The following is a 20,563-nucleotide window of genomic DNA, read 5'->3' on the forward strand; positions in this document are numbered from 1 at the left end:
CAGAGAAGTCTTAGGGTTAATTGTTATAAGGGAAAAAAAAAAGACTTTAGTGTACTGTCATGAACAACAAAATTGGACTCAAAACCCTGCTCTCTGGACCCAGAACTGCCGTCCTGTATATATTGGTGACCTTGTAAATGCCATTTCATTTTTCTTTATTGCATGCCATTTCACTTTTCTTTATTGCTATTTGAAAGTTGCTGAGAGAGTAGATTTTGAAAGTTCTCATCACAAGAAAAAAATCTTGTAACTATGCAGTGACGGATGTGAACTAAAATGACTGTGGTGACCATTTTGCAATATATCCATGTATCAAATTGTTATGTTGTATACCCATGGACAGAGGAGCCTGGCGGGCTACACAGTCCATGGGGTCACAAGGAGCTGGACATGACCGAGCAACTAACTGCACACACACACACACACACACACACACTCCTAACGCAACGTTATACGTCAGTTATATCTCAATTACAAAATGAAATAAAATGCCAAGTTAACCTGGGGAAAAAAAGAAAAGAAAAATAAAGTGGAGTCCCTTGCTACCAGAGATGACTTGGGAGAGGAAGGAGATGTGCAGTGGGAATCTTAATTAGGTGGATTGCTGTGTGGTTTATGGCAGAAATCCTCCCTGTGTGTATAAAATCTACAGGAAACTCTGCATTGCTAGGCAATTAATTCCTGGAAATGATTTACTGTGAAGACCTGCCAAAGGCCGATGAAACTCCCTAGGGGAGGAAACCACACTTTCCTTGGGTGTGAAGCCTTGCAGGGCAACACCTAGTCTCTGGGTGCAAGGAAAATCCAAAATAACAAAAACCTTTTGACAACATTTAAAACACTTTTTATACTGGATATTTTCAAACTTATGTAAAGGTGGAAAAGTAGAATGAAGCATCTCTACATACTCATCATTCAACTTAGACATTTTGACAAACTTGGCTCATTTTTTAAAAGAAACCTGTTGTATACCATGTGGCAGCCTGGATGAGAGGGCACTCTGGGGGAGAATAGTTACATGAACACGTGTGGCTAAGTCCTTTTGCTGTTCACCTGGTACCATCACAACATTGTTAATCAGCTATGACAGGCTCAGTTGCTCAGTCGTGTCTGACTCTGAGACCCATGGACTGTAGCCCACCAGGCTACACTGTCCATGGGATTATCACAGCAAGAATACTGGAGTGGGTTGCCATTTCCTCCTCCAGAGAATCTTCCCATTCCAGGGATCAAACCTGTGTCTCTTGTATCTCCTAAATTGGCAGATGGATTCTTTACCATTGAGTCACCTGTGTGCATGCTAAGTCACTTCAGTTGTGTCTGATTCTTTGCAACTCTATGGACTGTAGCCTGCCAGGCTCCTCTGTAAAAGTATAGGAGTGGGTTGCTGTGCCCTCCTCCAGGGGACCTTCCCAATCCAAGGATCAAAGTCATGTCACCTCATACAAACAACAACAAAAACAGAAGCATATGGGAATGTTAATTCCATGATGAAGTATTTAAAGACACAAGAATTGTTGAGGAAATTAATTTTTAATAGCAGTCATCTTAGAGAAGAGCACTGGAAATACATTTCTTTCAAAGCAAATCAAAAATTAAAAATGTTTTGAAGCCATTTGAAGCCATATGATTAGCTGAATTAGTTTCAAAGATTTAAGGTGAGATAGCACTGAATCGATGCAGTATTTCATTGCAGCATTTTCTTTCACTACCATGTGAATTTGACCTGTAGAAATCAGAAAAAGAAAGACCAAATCAGTGAAAGAATTCCACCTTTACATTATCCTTGTTCCAAGTATCAAAACTTTCATTCCACTGCTATCTTACTGACAAATTGCTACATATTTATTTATTTTTAAAAATTTATTTATTTGGCCACACGGCATGTGGACTCTTGGTTCCCCGACCAGGGATTGAACCCATGCCCTCTGAAATGAAAGTGCAGAGTCTTAACCACTGGACCTTCAGGGAAGCCCCCAAATTGCTACATATTTCAAATCTATTTCAAATCATGACCCCTGATTCAGTACAATTTACTCAGTTGGTCAAGAAGTTCATTCAGGTTTTTCCATAAGATTTTATGAACATTTTGGTCAACCCAGTATTTGAATGAACCACAACCACTAGCTAAGATTCAATGAGTCTCCTAGGTTAGAGCTTGCTATGCTTCCTTGCTTGAAAGTGAGATCTATTTATTCATCCACAACAGTTATTAAGTGACTGCTATGTCAGGTACCGTTTCTATGTTGTTAGGTAAACCAACAGAATGCTCTGTAGATTGCCAGAGATCATTTCTCTTATCAACTGTCAGTGAATCATCATTCACACTAAGGTAAGAGACTCTAGAAGGCAGAGATCCCAGAACAATCTTTTTCATTAATTGGAAGATTGGACCAGTAAATTAATGCTGAGTGCAGCCAGGAAATTAAAAGACGCTTACTCCTTGGAAGGAAAGTTATGACCAACCTAGATATCATATTAAAAAGCAGAGACATTACTTTGCCAACAAAGGTCCGTCTAGTCAAGGCTATGGTTTTTCCCGTGGTCATGTATGGATGTGAGAGTTGGACTGTGAAGAAAGCTGAGCGCCAAAGAATTGATGCTTTTGAACTGTGGTGCCGGAGAAGACTCTTGAGAGTCCCTTGGACTGCAAGGAGATCCAACCAGTCCATTCTAAAGGAGATCAATCCTGGGTGTTCATTGGAAGGACTGATGCTAAAGCTGAAACTGCAATACTTTGGCCTCATGCGACGAGTTGACTCACTGGAAAAGACTCTGATGCTGGGAGGGATTGGGGGTGGGAGGAGACCGGGACGACAGAGAATGAGATGGCTGGATGGCATCACCGACTCGATGGACATGAGTTTGAGTGTACTCCGGGAGTTGGTGATGGACAGGGAGGCCTGGTGTGCTGTGATTCATGGGGTCACAAAGAGTCTGACACGACTGAGCGACTGAACTGAACTGAACTGATGTGTAGGAGACTACAAAGATATTCATTGGAAGGACTGATGCTGAAGCTGAAGCTCTAATAATTTGGCCACCTGCTGTGAAGACCTGACTCACTAGAAAAGACCCTGATGCTCGGCAAGATTCCAAGCAGGAGGAGACGGGGACGACAGAGGATGACAGGGTTGGATGGCATCACCGACTTGATGGACATGGGTTTGAGTAGGCTCCGGGAGTTGGTGATGGACAGGGAAGCTTGGCGTGCTGCAGTCCATGGGGTCGCAGAGTCAGACACGACTGAGTGACTGAACTGAACTGATGTAGGGGACTAGGGTTACTTTGGCAAAATTCTGAATCGCGTTGGTAACGGATGGCTTTAAAGAAACATCACTGCTTGGGAAGAGAAACAACAGTTGAGTCTCAGGAGGCAGGGGCACAAGGAAGAAAAAGAATAAGAAAACTCACCATCCTGACTCTGCTTGTAAATGGGTTAAGCGCATCAGTCATTGAGGAAAGCAGTCAGAAGACAAATACTAAGATACTAGAATGGCACTGAAAGAAATGAGCTAAAACGTTCATGAAGAGGACATGATTTTGTGCTGCATGTGGCAAAAGAGCTGAGAGAGAGACAGATTGTCCCCATGCCAACCGTTCACACAGATGAATGCAGTATCCTGATTAAACGCTCTCAAAGACCTCTCGGGAGATAGGACTTTTAGAGAATAGCCTTTTCCAGGTGAAAATAAAACTTGGATGATAAATTCCATGGGATTGGCAGTAAGAGATGGAAAGACAGGACTGAGTAAGCCATTGTCCTCTTGCCTAAGAAAAATAGGAAGAACTAAGAAGATTAAAAATGTGACGAAGAGCTTAGGAAACCAGGCATATGAGCAGTTGCCCAGCTTTGACAATACCACCACCAAAAAGGCAATACTCTTCTTCCTAAACGGGAGCTTTGGGCATTTTAGATAACCGGTTGAATTGTCCACACTTCATTCACAGAGACTAAGGTAGCTTTCTACCACTTTGGAGAATGAATTACTCTTTTAATATTGTGGTGTTGACAAGAACATATCACTAGATACACTCCATAGTCACGGCTAGTGTGACGTTTCAGTGGGCTACTGTTGACAGCAGTGGACCTGAGATGCAGGCTTTGGGAAATGAATGTGCTGTTGTATACATATCTCTGGTACCATCAATCATGATGCTGTGAAGATACACATGGAGGACATGTGGCATGTTTATCTGGTACATCATACGGCCACTCCACCTGTGGCCAACATCCTAACAAATCCCAGAATTCTTTCCCATTCAGTCAGGGCGAGCCCTCTCTACCCAAGCTCTCTGGGAAGCTGAGTCCCAACTGATTGGTGCAGGCTGGCCATTGAAAGTCATTTGCCCTGCCTTTGTCAAGGGCCATCTCATGGATCTGTGAGACAGAGAACCAAAGAAATCAAAGATACCTTTGAGAATTTCTTTTGCTACTCACAAATCAAAGAAGTCCCGCCAACTTACCAAGCATCTTTTATAAAGCATTCATTGCTTTTCTCTTTTCAATATCTCGCTTGAGTTGACAAAGGGCACAGTGCGGTAAAAATGCCATACACAGGAAATCTTTACAAATGGATCCCTGTTAAAAAAGAAGCAAATGGATCAACAGGTAGCCTCTGAATAGTCACACAATTCCCTGCACTTGTTTCACTTTTCAAACCTCTTTAAAACATACATTTTATGTCACTTGTTTATCATGTTATCTCTATTTTTCTTTTAGTAAAAAAATCATTTATTCATTCATTTATTTTTGGCTGTGCTGGGTCTTCGTCACCGCGCGGGCTTTTCTTTAGTTGAGGTGAGCGGAGGCTACTCTTTAGTTGCGGCATGCAGGCTTCTCGTTTCAGCGGCTTCTCTTGTTGCAGAGCATGGGCTCTAGGTGTGTGCGCTTCAGCAGTTTCGGCTCCTGGGCTCTAGAGCACAGGCTCAATAGCTGTGACGCACGGGCTTAGTTGCTCCATGGCATGTGGGATCTTCCCAGATCAGGGACAGAACCCGTGTCTCCTGCACTGGCATGTGGATTCTTCACCACTGAGCCATCAGGGAAGCCCACCCCTAATTTTTTTGATGACCAAGTGAAGTTAACTGACTTGCTAACTAAATCACATAAACTGGTGGCAGTGACTGGTGTTTCTCCTCTCAAGCCAGTACCCTTTTCATAATAACATACCGTTTCAAATGATCTGCAGCTTACAATCATAGCCACAGTTCTCTATCATCGGTTCTGGAAGAGTTCTCTCTCTTTTTTTTTTCTTTTTAAAAACATTTTGATTTACTTATTATTTTTACTGATGTGGAATGGTTCCCTTTAAAGCCAGTTGTGTAATGCACCAATTTTTCCAATTAATTGTGAGTATAGTGCTAGATCACACCTTACCCTGTACCCCTCTAATCTTTTTCATTGACATCCTCATGTTCTGCAAGGGAGGCAGTCCGTAGTGAGAGAGGATATAAACCTTATGGGCAAAAGGAGAAATTAAGAGAATGAAGAGGGTTTAGAAAAACTGTAGAATGAGCTGCTTTGCAGAGTTTTGAAAGCCCTCTCCATGGGAGGTCCAGTTGGGTCTTCGATGACCTACAGGTAGATGCCCTAGAAGGGACTCCTGCTCTGTCTAGTCAGCACTGGGTGATCCGAGGGGTCTAATCTGATGAGCAGGTTATGTGATTGTGTGTCTTGACTGACTGAAATATTTTGCATTCCATTTTTGGAGAGCACTTATTTTTTAAAATGTTGGATTTAGTACAGTTCCCAATTTCCGGTGTGAAGAGAGAGACCCAGAGAGAGAGAGAGCAGGAAAGAGAAAAAGAGTAGAGTTAGCCAATAAAGTTTGGGAGTTCCTAAGTGGTGAGAAAAGTGATTTACTTTTCATAAATTTTTTCCCTTGCTGTAGTGATTTTGATTTTCGTCTAACAGAGAAAGTGTGTGGGACAAAGATTGGACAACGAGATAACCATGTTAGAAATCTAGTGACCCTCATGAGATAGAGGGACGGACACTCAGTTTGAAGACACTTTGGTCCCTTGGCCATTTCTTTTTCCCTGAAAAATCATCCAAATCCTTTAACCCTTCCTCAAAGTGCTTGTTTTTTTTTTTCATGCTTCAGTTCATTATTTATTTTTATTCCTCTTTTAAGCCTTCATTAAACCAACATTTACTGAATATACATAATATGTTATTAATACAAAAAAGAAAATATTCGACAAGGATGTAACTAGTTTTCTGTTCCAGCATGCCTATACCTGTCTTTATCTCAGGGAATTTGTAGGAGAAAAAAGTCCCACTATTATTTGCTGAGAAACCTAGGGAAACCTTTAGAAAACACAGCCTAATTCTAAGTCTGTTTCATTATACAGATATAGAGAATAGTGAGAAGAAAAAAATCCCTCTTTCAAATGAGAGGACGTGAACTACAGCTTTATACCATGCTGAAGTTAGCAAGGGACATAAATGCCTTGCCCAGAACAGCTTCTTGGGAAATGGTTCCAGAAACAAAGATTTTTGCATTCATCACTCTGTTTGGAAAAGGGGACTGGTGCTTCACTTGTTTGGAAGCTGTTAAAAAAAAAGAGAAATCTGGTCATGAGCACTGGTTACAGAATCACTGAGCAAATGAATGAGTTGTGGTACATGACTCAGTACACAGGGCCTTGGGGAGACAAGATGGTCAAGTGGGAAGAACCAGGCCTGACTGTAAGTCAGAATAAACATGAGCCCATGGGGTGGGGTGGATGGAGAGAGCGGCATAGACGTATATACATTGCCCTGTATCAAATAGCTAGTGGGAGCCTGCTGGACAGCACCGGGAGCTCAGCTCAGTGCTCTGTGATGACCTAGAGGCGTGAGATGAAGCATGGTGGGTGGGAGGTCCAAGAGGGAGGGATTTTTATATATATACATAGAACTGATTCACGTTGCTGTACAGAAATGAACACAACATTGTAAATTTTGTTTACATTTCAATTTAAAAAAACAAAGTAATAATTAAAAAAAAAACCAAAAAACTTGAGCCCAAATTTCAGCATTTCCAGGTTCTATGACCTTAAGGCTTTCTCATGCCTGCTTTTCAGGTCCACGAAGTGGAGATATCACTGCCTGCACCACAAAGCGTTTGTAAGTGGTATGTGAGCAAATATATGTCCACGCAGTATTCCAGCACATAGGAGTTCAATCTGTGGCTGTTTCTTCTCTTTCTCCTCCGCTGTGGAGGCTGTGGCCCTGGCCAAGAGGATGCTCTCTTGCCTGTCTGTGTCCATGAAGGGAGGGGGAGGTCAGAGAGGCTGTATTGGGGCAGCCTTATAAATGTTTGCATAGATGTAAAGGGGAAACAAAGCAGAGAACCTGAACTATACAAATCAGTCCTAGGATTTATTAGCCATTTTAGAGGTCTGTTCTAAGAAAGAAGATTAGAGATACATTGTCTATAAATACACTTATATAATGGACACCAAGAAAACTTATAGAATCCTAGACCCTAGGAAGACCTTAGAAATCATCTTGCACAACTTTCTGATGAAAGATGAGAAAATTGATGGTAACAAATGACTTGTCAGAGAGCCCCAAAGTGAGCTATTTGCTGAGCTGTTTCCAGAAACTTATCTCCAGAATTCAGCTAAGCTCTCCTTCCTCTACCCTCTTCGGGACCACTTTGAGAATCTCACTCCCATATACACAACTACACACATCCATGTACACAACTATGTACACAAGTACATATACCCGGCGCTTAGCGTATGGTTTCGGGAAGTTTACGGAACAGTCACGAAGTTAAGAACCCTTGTGTTCAGTTCTGCTGCCTTTTGAGGGGTGTAAATGAGAGCACAGGGGGTGCTGAGAGAGGCAGGCAGCTAAGCAAGCCCGCGGGAGGAAGGCAGGCTGCCCGAAGACAGCTGAGCTAAGAACAAAAATGGTAATGGTTACTCACTGCGCACTTAGTACTTGCCAGACCCTGTGTTAAGTCCTTTCCCTACTTATTTCCTGTGACTCTTACTGCACCACCTTAGGGGAGGTTTCATTGTTACCATTTCATCAGAGAGTCAAGGCTTAGGGAGATTAATTGTTACTGGTTACAATGAGTGACAGGCTAAGTTTTCAGGTCACTTCTGTGTTTAAAGGCATTTTAATCGCTTTCCAGCTCACTTGAAATGAAAGCTAGATTTCTTAAAATGGTCTGCAAGGTCTTACGCTGATATCTTCTTCTATTACCACTCTCATCTCCCACCCCGCCTCCAGTCTTTCCACCTCTCTGGCTGCTTGCTATGTCTTGGACATTCCAGGTAAGCTCTACTTCAGGACCTTGGCTCTAGCTCATTCCTCGGCCTGGACCTTTCCCAGATGAGTCATCCTCTCCTCCTTTTAGGTCTTTACTTTATCCCCCATCCAAGCACTAACCAGGCCCGACACTGCTTAGCTACCGAGGTCAGAAGAGACTGAGCATATTTAGGGTGGTACAGGCGTAGACTAGGTCTTTACCTTCTTACTGAGTCTTTCCTGATAACGTGATTTAAAATTAGAACGTTTCAACACTAAGTTCCTCTTCCTTGCTTCATTTTCCTCTGTTGTAGGTATCACCAACCTATACATTATATTCTTATTCTTAGTTATCGGAGAAGGCAATGGCAACCCACTCCAGTACTCTTGCCTGGAAAATCCCATGGGCGGGGGAGCCTGGTAGGCTGCAGTCCATGGGGTCGCGAAGAGTCAGACGCGACTGAGCGACTTCACCTTCACTTTTCACTTTCACGCATTGGAGAAGGAAATGGCAACCCACTCCAGTGTTCTTGCCTGGAGAATCCCAGGGACGGGGGAGCCTGGTGGGCTGCCGTCTATGGGGTCACACAGAGTCGGACACAACTGAAGCGACTTAGCAGCAGCAGCATTCTTACTTATATTGTAACTGTTTTCTTCCATTAGTGTCTAAGCTCTCCCATTGACAACCATCACAGTAATAATTGATGGAGGCAAGAATCTATCACAGATGTTAGAACTAGTGGGTGAAAGTTTGATTTACATCTCTCTACAAGATCCTTGTCCATTATAAAGGGGAAAATAGCAACTTTGTGGTGGAGAATCTTGACAGACACTATCTTATCTAACGAATCAAAGTGAACATTACACACAATAAGATAACTTGATGTCATGTGATGCAAGGAGAACATAGTATCACTTTTGTAGAGTTAATGCCAAAAGTGTATAACCAAAGTCTTATCATGACTCATCCCCTTTGAATGAGTGAACACTAGCTTATGACTTAATAAGGTTCTAGGTGCTCAATAATATCTTTTTGAGTGAATGAACACTGTTTTACGAGTTATCAGTGGGTAACTGACTCAAAAATGTGCCAGCTCTGGGGGGATCTATATACACCCATTTTTCACATAAGGCTTTCTAAGCAACAGCCACCCACCCTGCAGAGTCCACTGACTCTGAGTAAAGCCAGGAGAGACTCTGTGCTGAAATTCATCCCTCACCTGCTCATCTCCAGCAGCTTTTTCAGAGACACATCTATTGGATCAATAAAAAGTTTTATTGTGAATATATCTCAAGGGATAGATAGTCTCTGTAAATCATTTAAAAAGTTTAAGATGCGGGGGTAAGGGATAGTTAGGGAGTTCGAGAAAGTCATGTACACACTGCTAGATCCAAAATGGGTAACCAGCAAGGACCTACTGTACAGCACGTGGAACTCTGTTCAATGTTATGTGGCAGCCTGGATGGGTGCAGGGTTTGGGGGAGAATGGATACGTTTATATGTATGACTGAGTCCATTCGCTGTACACCTGAAATTGTCACAATATTGTTTATCACCTATACTGCAATACAAAATAAAAAGTTTAAAATGTAAAGGAAAAATGTTTAGGATGGCAGTGGAGAAAAGACTAGGGTCAAGTCATGAAGGTGAGGAGGGCAAACGTGGAGATGCGGTCAGACTGAAGGAAGGCCGTTGGGCTGTCTGGGTGACGATGTCACGGTGGACGTGGGCAACTCACCGGGATGCCGTATCGGGTCCGGTACATAGTCCTCATGGCAACACTTGCTCCGCACAGGCAGAATTCGTTCATGTCAGAGGCAATCTGACACGAAAGGCACAGGGGAAAGAAAGCCCCACAGAGACCTGAGTGCAGGGTGAAATCACAGAGGAATCAGTCAAGGTTGTGAAGGCGGTGACCTAATCACACCTCCTCCAAGGGCTTCCCGGGTGGCTCAGTGGTAAAGAAACCGCGTGCCAATGCAGGAGACATAAGAGACACGGGTTCGATCTCTGGGTTGGGAAGATGCCCTGGAGGAGGGCAAGGCAACCCTCTCCAGTATTCTTGCCTGGAGAATCCCATGGATGGAGGAGCCTGGCGAGCTACAGTCCATGGAGTTGCAAAGTTGAACGCAACTGAGCACACCGCTTTCAAGAAAATACATACTCAGGAAATGGTCTTAATGGACACTTGGTGAAAACAATGGGGTCACCTGGCTCCTTATGTCTTGCTTCTAGACCCTACACACACTGGGGAAATTTGCTTGTCATATGCCAGGTCAGATTTAACTGCAAAAACGCCTGCCTTGCCAGGATGGTAGGGGAATTTGGGGAAGAATAAATACATGTATACATATGGCTGAGTCCCTTCGCTGTTCACCTGAAAACTATCACAACATTGTTTGTTAATCGACCATACCCCAATACAAAATTAAAAGTTTAGAAAAAAAATTGCTTAAAAAAATTGCTAACTTCTCCCCCGACAACCTTCATTCATTAAATCCTCAAAATAGTCACCCCCCGAAAAAAGTTCCTGCCTGTTGATCTGAGCATGTCCAAATTATCTTTCTTCCTTATCTTTGTTTACATTTGGAGCATACTGGCATAGGAAGTTTGTGGCGTCTGAATGTCTGAGAAACCCTCTGAAAACTGTGGGAGGGTGCTTAGGATCAGAAAGCACTGAGTAAAGAAATAATTGGAAAAATGAGAAAAGCAATAGAAAACAGATTCTAGATGGTCATTCTGGCAAAGAGAAAAGTTTTATTATTGTTATGAGGATCGAAGCAAGTAAAAGTTAAGGGATATTGACAAAAAATCTTAAAAAACATACTGAAATTTCACTTTCAAGAGTCTGTGTGAGACAAAAAAGGACCTAAGAAAATAGTGACAAACAGGAAACTGTTCTCAAACGTGCTGAGTTCAAGCTTATTTTGAAAAACTCTAGGGTGGAGTTTTGTCATGGCTGTACCCTAGATGAGATAAGAAAACTCTTATTTTTTGATTGATGGTATTCAGCAAAAGGCTGTCTCCACAGAACTTGGAACTTCCATCATATACACACACACAAAAGAGGCTCTTTCTCAAGACAGTGGAAAGACTAGCCACACAGAGAATGTCTACATCCCTTTGAGCAATAGACTCTGAAATTGTCTTATACCAAAGTGTGTTTGGTACTGTGAAAGAATTTAAGGTTAGGAAAGCTAAAAACCTGAAAGCTTCCTGAAATGGACTGACCACAAGAGTCACAAGAATGTTGAAAACTGGAAACACAGACTCAGCCCTGTAGGGAAAGGAGGAGGTAAAGGGAAGACTGGAGAAACACATCAAGAACACAGGGATGCTAATGAGGTGGGAAATATAAAGCCAGATGATCGATCTGGATAAGGATAATAAATTCAAGGCAGGCAGGTAAAATGAATGAATAAAACAGGTTGAAAAAAACACAAACTAGCCAATAGTGGATGATGGACATGAATATGGCAAACTGTAGACTGAAGGTCCCTCTGAATAGGGTTAACTAAGGGGGTTAGAAGACTCTTAGAGTCCTCTGGACTGCAAGATCAAACCATTCAATCCTAAAGGAAATCAGTCCTGAATATTCATTGGAAGGACTAATGCTGAAGCTAAAGCTCCAGAACTTTGGCCACCTGATGCGAAAAGCTGACTCATTGGAAAAGACCCTGAGGCTAGGAAAGGTTGAAAGCAAAAGGAGAAGGGGGTGGCAGAGACTGAGATGGTTGCATCGCATCACGGACTCAATGGACACGAATTTGAGCAAACTCCAGGAGACAGTGAAGGACAGGGAAGCTTGGTGTGCTGCAGTCCATGGAGTACCAAAGAGTTGGACATGACTTTGCAACTGAACAACAACAACAAAAAGTCAGCTGAAAGCATCTGACTTCTGCCAGTTGAGAATTAGGACTCCTCGTTCCAGATTTTCCAAATTTTCAAGAGAAGCTGGAAATCTAGATTAGAAAGCTACATTTTTATGTGGAATCTGATCTGAGAGGGGAGGGCACCACGTCCTGTGGCATATGGGATCTTAGTTCTCTGCCCGGGCCCCCTGTACTGGAAGCGAGGAGTCCTAACCACTAGACTGCCAAGGAAGTCCGTGGAATCTGACTTTTATGTGGTTTCTTCTGTTTTAAAGTTAATACAGCAAGAGGGGTCATTATGGACAGGACAAACAAAACACATCCAGTAGTAAAGGCTGCACAGGCGTTTCACCTTGTGAGCTCTGATCTCTGGAATAACCCACGGATCTCAGTGAGAGGATAAGCAAGCGGTTTTTGTTATGGCAGTGACTGCATGATTGTAGCCCAGGAGAAAGCAACAGCTATGTTTACTCACAGATCCCTATGTCATCAAAGCAGTCAAAGGTGCTGGTTTGCCAGTCACTAGATGCCGAGACCACCGAGCCATAACCTGGCTGCGAAACAACTGGGTTCATTTTTAAGACCGAGTTCAAAAGGGTACTGCCTGTGAAAACAAAACCAAAAAATTATTTAACACCTAACTGTATTGGTTGGATATAACATAGATATCAATTCAGAAACCATTTCACTGCACCTCCTTTGGTTGGAGTCAGTCACATTCAACTAACTTAGCATAACCTTTCCGGACTATTGCTGATATTTGAGAATTAAAATTATAAAAAATAGAAAAGCAACATAAAGGAGAAGGGATGAGGATTCCCTTCTCAGGTTGTCTGGTTGTGTATGCGTGTGTGTGTGTGTTTTCCCCATCCACCAATTCCTCTTTTATCATCAGCAAGATGATTTTTTGTGTGTGTGCTGTTTTCAAGACAACTGTTTTGCATTTGAAGTATTTTTATTTAATGGTCATTATAATCAGTTTTTACAAAGCAAGTTCACAGGCATTCTCTCAGTTGCTCTGTAGGAGAACTCTGTGAGATAAAGTTGTTTGCTGCTGCTGCTGCTACTGCTGCTAAGTTGCTTCAGTCGTGTCCGACTCTGTGCAACCCCACAGACGGCAGCCCACCAGGCTCCCCTGTCCCTGGGATTCTCCAGGCAAGAATACTGGAATGGGTTGCCATTTCCTTCTCCAATGCATGAAAGTGAAAAGTGAAAGTGAAGTGGCTTAGTCGTATCCGACTCAGCTACCCCAAGGATTGCAGCCTACCAGGCTCCTCCGTCCATGGGATTTTCCAGGCAAGAGTACTAGAGTGGGGTGCCATTGCCTTCTCCGATAAAGTTGTTTACTTCTCCATAAAATTGGTGTTATGAAAGCAGATGTTTCTGGCTAATGTCAGCATTAGCAAACTAATTACTAGTGGTATCCTGACAGCTAAAGTTTACTTGGAAAAAGATGAATTTCTCTTTGTGAAAGTTTCTCGGAAAAAAGAGGCTTTAAGTCCCACAGAAAAACCCAGTGGTTGCAAAACCACTCGGAAAGGGTGTCCCCCCTATACTTTTCATATTTCATCCAGTGATCAAGTTAAGTCTTGTGAGCTGTTACCCAGTAAGAACTCTCGAGAAAAAATGTCTTTGATTTCATTAATGACTAATGCTAAAACTTTCTCTTTTCTTGTATTGAATCTAACTATGCTGTGCTCTATAGTTTTTAATTTTATTTTTTATTGTTTATTTATTTCTTTGGCTGTGCTGGGTTTAGTTGAGGCGCACGGGATCTTTGATCTTTGTTGCAGCACACAGAATTTTTAGCTGCAGCATGTGGGATCTAGTTCCCTGACCAGGGGTTGAACCTGGGACCCCTGCCTTGGGAGGGAGGTGTTTTAGCCACTGGGTCACCAGGGAAGACTGCGTGCTCTGTGGTTTGGTCCCGGGTCACTTTCAATACTTCCCTTGATTAGTTGGAGGGCAGACTCTACCTACATTTCCCGCTACTTTACTCCCTTCAGTCTTCCTCCCCTATGTTGCTAAGGAAGTCTCCAGTCAATGATTCTACCGCTGTGCTTTCCCGTCCTGACTGTGCACCCAGGCCTGACTGCACCACGTTCATCCCCGTGCTCGGTTACAGATGGATACCGCAGATATGCAATAGGATATTGCTGAACTAATTAGCAGAGAGGTGATGGTTAAAAGTCATGAGAATGGATAGTATTCCCTTGTCTAACCGAGTGAATTTAAATTCATGAAGAGTAAGATACGAATTTTTCAGTTTTTATGTAGAAGTGTTTTGTATTTCTCATTATAAAGGAGTCTTATTAATTAAAATATTCTACATAGAAGTCATTTTCCACTGGTTTGTTTACAGATATTCTGTCTTAGAAAATCACTGTTACCTTGCTAGCTAATATTTGTGATATAACTTATTTAAATACAATAGAAAACTTGCTTATAATCAGAAAAGTTTTCTTTTATTTTTAAAAAATTTACTGTGGGTAAGAACCAGTTGAGAGGGTTTTAAAATTATACATCCCTAGAAATTTGGATTTAACTTAAAAAGTCTATAAAAGGATCAAGGAACCTATGTATCAATAAGTACCAAAGTGCTTCTTAAGGGAGAGGGGCTGATAAAAAATGTGAGAGTGGTGAAGGGGACCAGCTGTTTTATTGCCTAATCTAACTGCTTTTAAATCTACATCATATTTGTTTGACTGCTTTCCCAACCACTGATTCTTCTGAGAACCAAATCAAAAGAGGACAAGAAGAGAAAAGAATAATTCATTCAAAATCTTTTTACCCAGCAAGTCTGGCCTTGTTCTGGTATTGGGTGTAGGTACAAAGCCAGAGGTGAGATATCAGAACTTTGAATAAGGAGGAGAAACGAAGAAGAGGACTCATCAGGTAGGACTCTCCAGGAGTGAAATAAAAGACCTAAAACTGCAGAGACACTTGCATAGCACCGGAAGGACAGGTATAATAATTCACAGAGGAAGTGGTGGCATTTATTTTCAATCAAAACAAGTCTGTTCTAGAAAGAGACTCACAGAATTAGAGAACGAACTTATGTTTGCCCAGGGGGTGGGGTGGAGGGAGGAGAAAAGTGGGGGAAGGGACCGTTAGGGAGTTGGGGGTGGACATGCACACACTGTGATATTTAAAATGGGTACAAATAAGGCCCTACTGTATAGCACAGGGAACTCTGCTCAATGTTACGTGGCAACCTGGACGGAGGGGAGTCTGGGGGAGAATGTATATGTATATGTATATGTATATGTATATGTATATGTATATGTATATGTATATGTATATGTATATGTACGGCTGAGTCCCTTCCCTGTTCACCTGAAACTATCATAAGAAATAAAAGTGTGAAAAAAAAAGCAAAAAGCCAAGTCTGTTCTGTGAATCTCTTTGACCCCATGGGGGGTGTAAGATAAACATCTGACCCAGGGACCTGAGCTGAAGTCCAAACATATGATCTGGGAACAGGTTTCTTGTTTTTGTTTTTTTTTTTAATCATTTGTTCTGGAGAAACTTAGGAAGGCTGACTGGAGAGTATGTGATTCTTGTGTAGGCAAGATAGTAGACATTCTAGACAGTGAAAATAATGTGAGGAAATGCCTAGGGGGCAAAAAGAGTGTGGAAGGCATGAGGAACAGTAAAGATATTTGCTTTTTGGAGCAGGAAACAGGGTCAGAGTGCATGACAGCTATACTTCAGGATCTCTTTCTTATACTCGCAGCAGACATTGCTAATCAATCCTAGAATGTTCCTGCTGGATGAATCTTCACAAGACAGGGTATCAGATGCTCCTACTGTTTGATCAGAGTTGGCACACAATATGTAAGAAAATAGTTAACAAATAAGAGTAAGTTGTATAGGTAATGTGTGGTTCAGCTCTGAATGTTACAGATATACCCCTGGCCTCAAGAATTATCCATTACTTTAAAAATTATTTACTGAGAAAATCAGTATAGTTAACATATACAGAAAACTTCTGCTACTGGGTGTGTGTATACTATTAAAGAAAGAGCAATGTACTAGTAAGACTATGTTCTTGACAGAAAACTGCTTTATAATAAAAAACAATGTTTTGGTTATCAGTATAGGTAACCAAAATCAGTCTAGCCAATATAACAAAGAGGAAAACTGTCTTTTTTTTTTTTTTCTTAAACTGTCTTTAAGTACTTCCCTAGAGATCCCAAAGCTAAAAATTACTCCAGGGCAAAAATTGTATCTTAAATATTCTTCTAGTGCTTCATATATTTGTTGTGTTGAGTTGTTTAGAGTAAGGATAAAATTTGATGTGTTTGATTTTTTTTTAAAAAAAAGAGTGAATAATTTCCTAAATAAGAAGTATTAATGAAAAAAAAAAAACCCGGAATGGGCAAATGCTGCCATTGCTATATATGAAAACTTCTGTTCTGGTATGTATTAAGTATCTATTAATTCAATTCCCAGTCTAACACAGGGACTCATGCCACTTGCTTTAAAATCCCTAAATTCCCTGTCTTAAAGTAAAATTTTTAGAAAAAGTGAAAGTGTTAGCTTCTCAGTCATGTCCAACTCCTTGCGACCCCATGGACTGTAGCCCACCAGGCTCCTCTGTCCATAGAATTCTCTAGGCAAGAATACTGGAGTGGGTTGCCATACCCTTCTCCAGGGGATTTTCCCAATCCAGGAATCAAACCTGGGTCTCTTGCATTGCACGCAAATTCTTTACAGTCTGAGCTACCAGGTAAGAGGTATATTTTAAAAACACCCTACAATATATGTGTGTATGGATGTGTATGTGTGCATATATGTGCTTATTTACAGATTTTGCACTTCTGAATATCAGAGATAGACCTTCACTGGGGGGCAATAGAGATCAGTGATTCTTAAATTATGATGTGCTCAGGACTCACCAAGGAGTCATTTTAGAAAGCAGATCTTTATTCAGTAGATCCGGAGTGAGACCCAAGATTTGCCTTTTTAACAGGCTCGTGGGTGGTTTCAATCCTATTGGCATCTGGCCCACACTTTGACTAGCGAGGGCCTAGATCATGGTTAGGAACCAGTGGAGACAAATGAACCTGGGTTCAAATCTATTTTCCACCTGCTCTGTGTTCTTAGACAATTAAACTAAATTCTCTGAGCATCAGTTTTAGCATCTTCAAAATGAGTATAATCTGACTTTCTTTGTCGTGTTAATGTGATGAGACTATGTCTATTAAACCCCATGTTCCTTGTGTGTCAATGACCTGACATTGTCTGTTTTAAACTAAATGCTGCCAAGTAGCAGTGTCTATGCATGACTTATTGATACAGAAAAGCACCTGGGATCAATGGGTTAGAAGTCAGAAAGCTTGGATTTTAGTCATTGCTAGTGTTTGGGAAACTCAAATAAGAAAACATACGTGAAGACATTTTGAAAGCTGCAAATCACCATACACATGGGAGAGCATCTAAGCCCCAGTGAACGTTGATGGAAAACATCTGAATGTGGTATGTTGTAGATATGACCATAGCTTATGCTTATATAGAGTGCTATGCTTCTCATGTTTGGTTCCTACTTCACATTGGTCTCTGTTTAATATTCACAGCAGGCCAGAGCACTCAGGGGATTAGGCTGTTACGACTCTTTTCACTGCAGACAAGAAAACTGAAGCAAAGAGGGTAAGTGCCAAGGCCAAGGAAAAAATCATGATCGCTAGTCAAACTTCTTTAATTTGTAGATGAGAAAATGTAGCTTGTCTCAAAGATTGCATGTTGGCTCCACATCCTCTTCTTAGTCTCTTCAGGGAAAAGATATGGGGAGCATCTTAGGGGAAACGTTATAGGAACCAAAAGATGAGAAAGTGGACCGGGAAGCATGATCAAGGTTGTGGACTCTGGCCCTAGGCTCCAGCTCTCCCAGTGACTAGCTACATGACCTTGGGGGAGTTACCTTGCCTCTCTGTGCCTCAGTTTCCTCGTGTGAAATGGGGGATATCAATAGTACCCAGGTTATAAAGTTGTCATGAAGATTAAATGAGTTGATGTTTGAAAAGCCCTTCGAAGGAATCTTGGCAGAGTAAATACTTCATGAATGTTAGTTAAATAAAAACGGTGGTACTTGGCCCTGGAGGAAACAGTACTTCTCCCGTCCCATTCTTCTTTTATACTTGTAGGAATTGTAAAGTGTGTGTAGCTTCCCCACAAGGCTGCAGAAGAAAGAGCACTGAGAGAGGAAACAGAAAATAAGCCCCACAGAAAATAAGCCCTGGTGGTCCAGTGGCTAAAAGCACATGCTCCCAAAGTAAGGGGCCCAGGTTCGATCCCCAGTCAGGGAACTAGATCCCATACGCTGCAACTAAAAAGATCTCATGAGCCTCAACTAAGACCCGACACAGCCGAATGAATAAATAAATATTTAAAAAATTGGCCTTTAAAAGGGAAAGAAGCCACATGTCCAAAGGGACAGACTGGCAGGGCTGCGATTTGAATTCAGTTCTAAGGGATTCCAGAAACTTCATTCTTCTTCCCATTGACCTCTATCAATCAGGGACCGGTTGAAATGAGCAAACCCTGTTCAGTATTTTCCTAGAGGGTCCCTTCTCAGGTGAATTTTGGGGTCTCAGGAAGCTAGACAGTTTGTGACTAACTGCTTTTTTATTTTTTAATGTATGCATGTATATATGTATGTATTTTTAATATCTTGAAATCAGTCAATGAAAACTTGACCTGGAGTTCACAATACATGTGTAGAGAACTGGTTCTCAACCAGAGATGATTTCAACTCCTGGGGGACATTGGGCAATGTCTGGAGACATTTTGGGTTTTCCCAACTGGGGGACAAGTGTATAGAGGCCAGGGATATTTCTAAACATCCTGAAAGCACATTTTTTTTTTTTAAGAAAAGAATTTTCCATCACTAAATGTGAATTGAATCATCAGCATCATGAAACATGAGCCTGGGGCGGAAACATGAGCCTGAAGCCTGTTGAATGCAGTCTCCTAGTGGACACTGATAAGCAGTCCTTGTGAGGAATGAAACCTTACTCATTGCTTCTGAGTTCAAAAATGTTCAAAGTGGGTGTGGTCCAGTGCTCCCAATGCAGGGGACCTGGGTTCCATCCCTGGTCTGGGAGCTAGGTCCCACAAGCTGCAACTAAGACCCTGTGCAGCCAAATAGATAAATATTTTTAAAAAATGTTCAAAATGCATGTGCTGGAACTCAAGGATCAGGACAGGATCCTGGTCCTCCCACAGGTTTGTTCACATCCTTTTCTGTAATGCTTCTTCTGCCAAACCTGCCTCTTGTCTCTTCCTTCTGTTTATTGTTCCTAGTTGACAGTTTAACTTCTCCAGTTCTCCTGTTTGTTTTTTTTTTCTTTAAATAGCCCTTTAATTGAAATGCAATATAAAGTTGCTCAGTCGTGTCCTAATCTTTGCAACCACATGGACTGTAGCATGCCAGGCGCCTCTGTCCATGAAATTCTCCAGGCCAGAATACTGGAGTGGGTAGACGTTCCCTTCTCCAGGGCATATATATACAGTAAAGGATAGAAATTGTAAAAATGATTGATGAATTTTCATCAAGTGAATTCTTGAAACCACAGCCTAAATTGAGAACTAGGACATTATAGAACCCTAGAAGCCCTCCTTACTCTTACAGGGAGTCCAACCCTCCACCCAGAGGCAACCTCTATCCTTTCTTCTAACATCAGAAGCTCATTTTGCCTGTGTCTGAGCCTTATATTTATTGAATTGTAAACATTATTTATTCTTCTATTTCTTGCTTCTTTTACTCATTGCTGTATAATATTCCATTTCAATAGACATACCACAATTTTCTTGATCCACGCTACCATTGTATTGTTTCCAGTCTGGACTGTTACCAATAATACAATACTACTATGAACATTCTTGTACATATCTTTAGGTGAACTATGTATGCATCTCTGTTATATCTATATCTAGGAGTGGAACTGTTGGGTCCCAAGGTTTGTAAATAGTGCCAAACAGTATTCCAAAGTAGTGGCACTAATGTACACCTCCGTCAGTAACGTATGAGAGTTCCAGTTGCTCCACATCCTAGTCCATATCTGGAAATGCCACTATCTTTCTTTTTACTCATAGGCTTCTAAAGTATCTGGGAAGCAGATACCTAGGTTTAAAATTGAGAAAAACAGAAACTACGGTTAAATGATTAAATAGAGTCATCACATTTATGAAAAAAATACAGATTATTCAGTTAAATTTGAAAATTATGTCCCAAGCAATATTTGAGCTATACTAAAAAAAATTATTTGTTATTTGAAATTCAAATTTAACTGGGCAGCCTATATTTTATCTGGAGGGTTGGAGAAGGATTTTGGTATGAGGTAATACCAGTGTAGGGGCAGTTACTGCTCCCCACACTTACAGGAATGGGAAGTGATGGGGAGGAGGTGAAAATAGTGGGCTTTTCTAGGTTGTGTA

At 41.5% G+C, this 20,563-nt stretch overlaps 1 protein-coding gene across 5 annotated transcripts in view; it reads right to left on the reverse strand.

Annotated features, from left to right (window-relative positions):
- Positions 1-1,514: 1,514 nt before the first annotated feature.
- Positions 1,515-20,563, reverse strand: part of LOC129562001 (placenta-specific gene 8 protein-like) — a 41,826-nt gene continuing 22,777 nt past the window's right edge. For all 5 annotated transcript variants that reach the window (XM_088836437.1, XM_088836434.1, XM_088836436.1 and 2 more), the window contains 4 exons: positions 12,600-12,728; positions 9,991-10,115; positions 4,468-4,582; positions 1,515-1,726 (listed from right to left, as the gene is read on the reverse strand). In XM_088836437.1, coding sequence (XP_088692563.1) covers positions 4,478-4,582; positions 9,991-10,115; positions 12,600-12,699 — 330 coding nt within the window. In that variant the 5' untranslated portion in view covers positions 12,700-12,728 and the 3' untranslated portion in view covers positions 1,515-1,726; positions 4,468-4,477. The remainder of the gene's footprint in view (positions 1,727-4,467; positions 4,583-9,990; positions 10,116-12,599; positions 12,729-20,563) is intronic.

The sequence above is a fragment of the Moschus berezovskii genome, chromosome 5, assembly GCF_049115385.1.
Source record: "Moschus berezovskii isolate FMDL1 chromosome 5, NW_MosBer_1.0, whole genome shotgun sequence".
Classification (NCBI taxonomy): Eukaryota; Metazoa; Chordata; class Mammalia; order Artiodactyla; family Moschidae; genus Moschus; species Moschus berezovskii.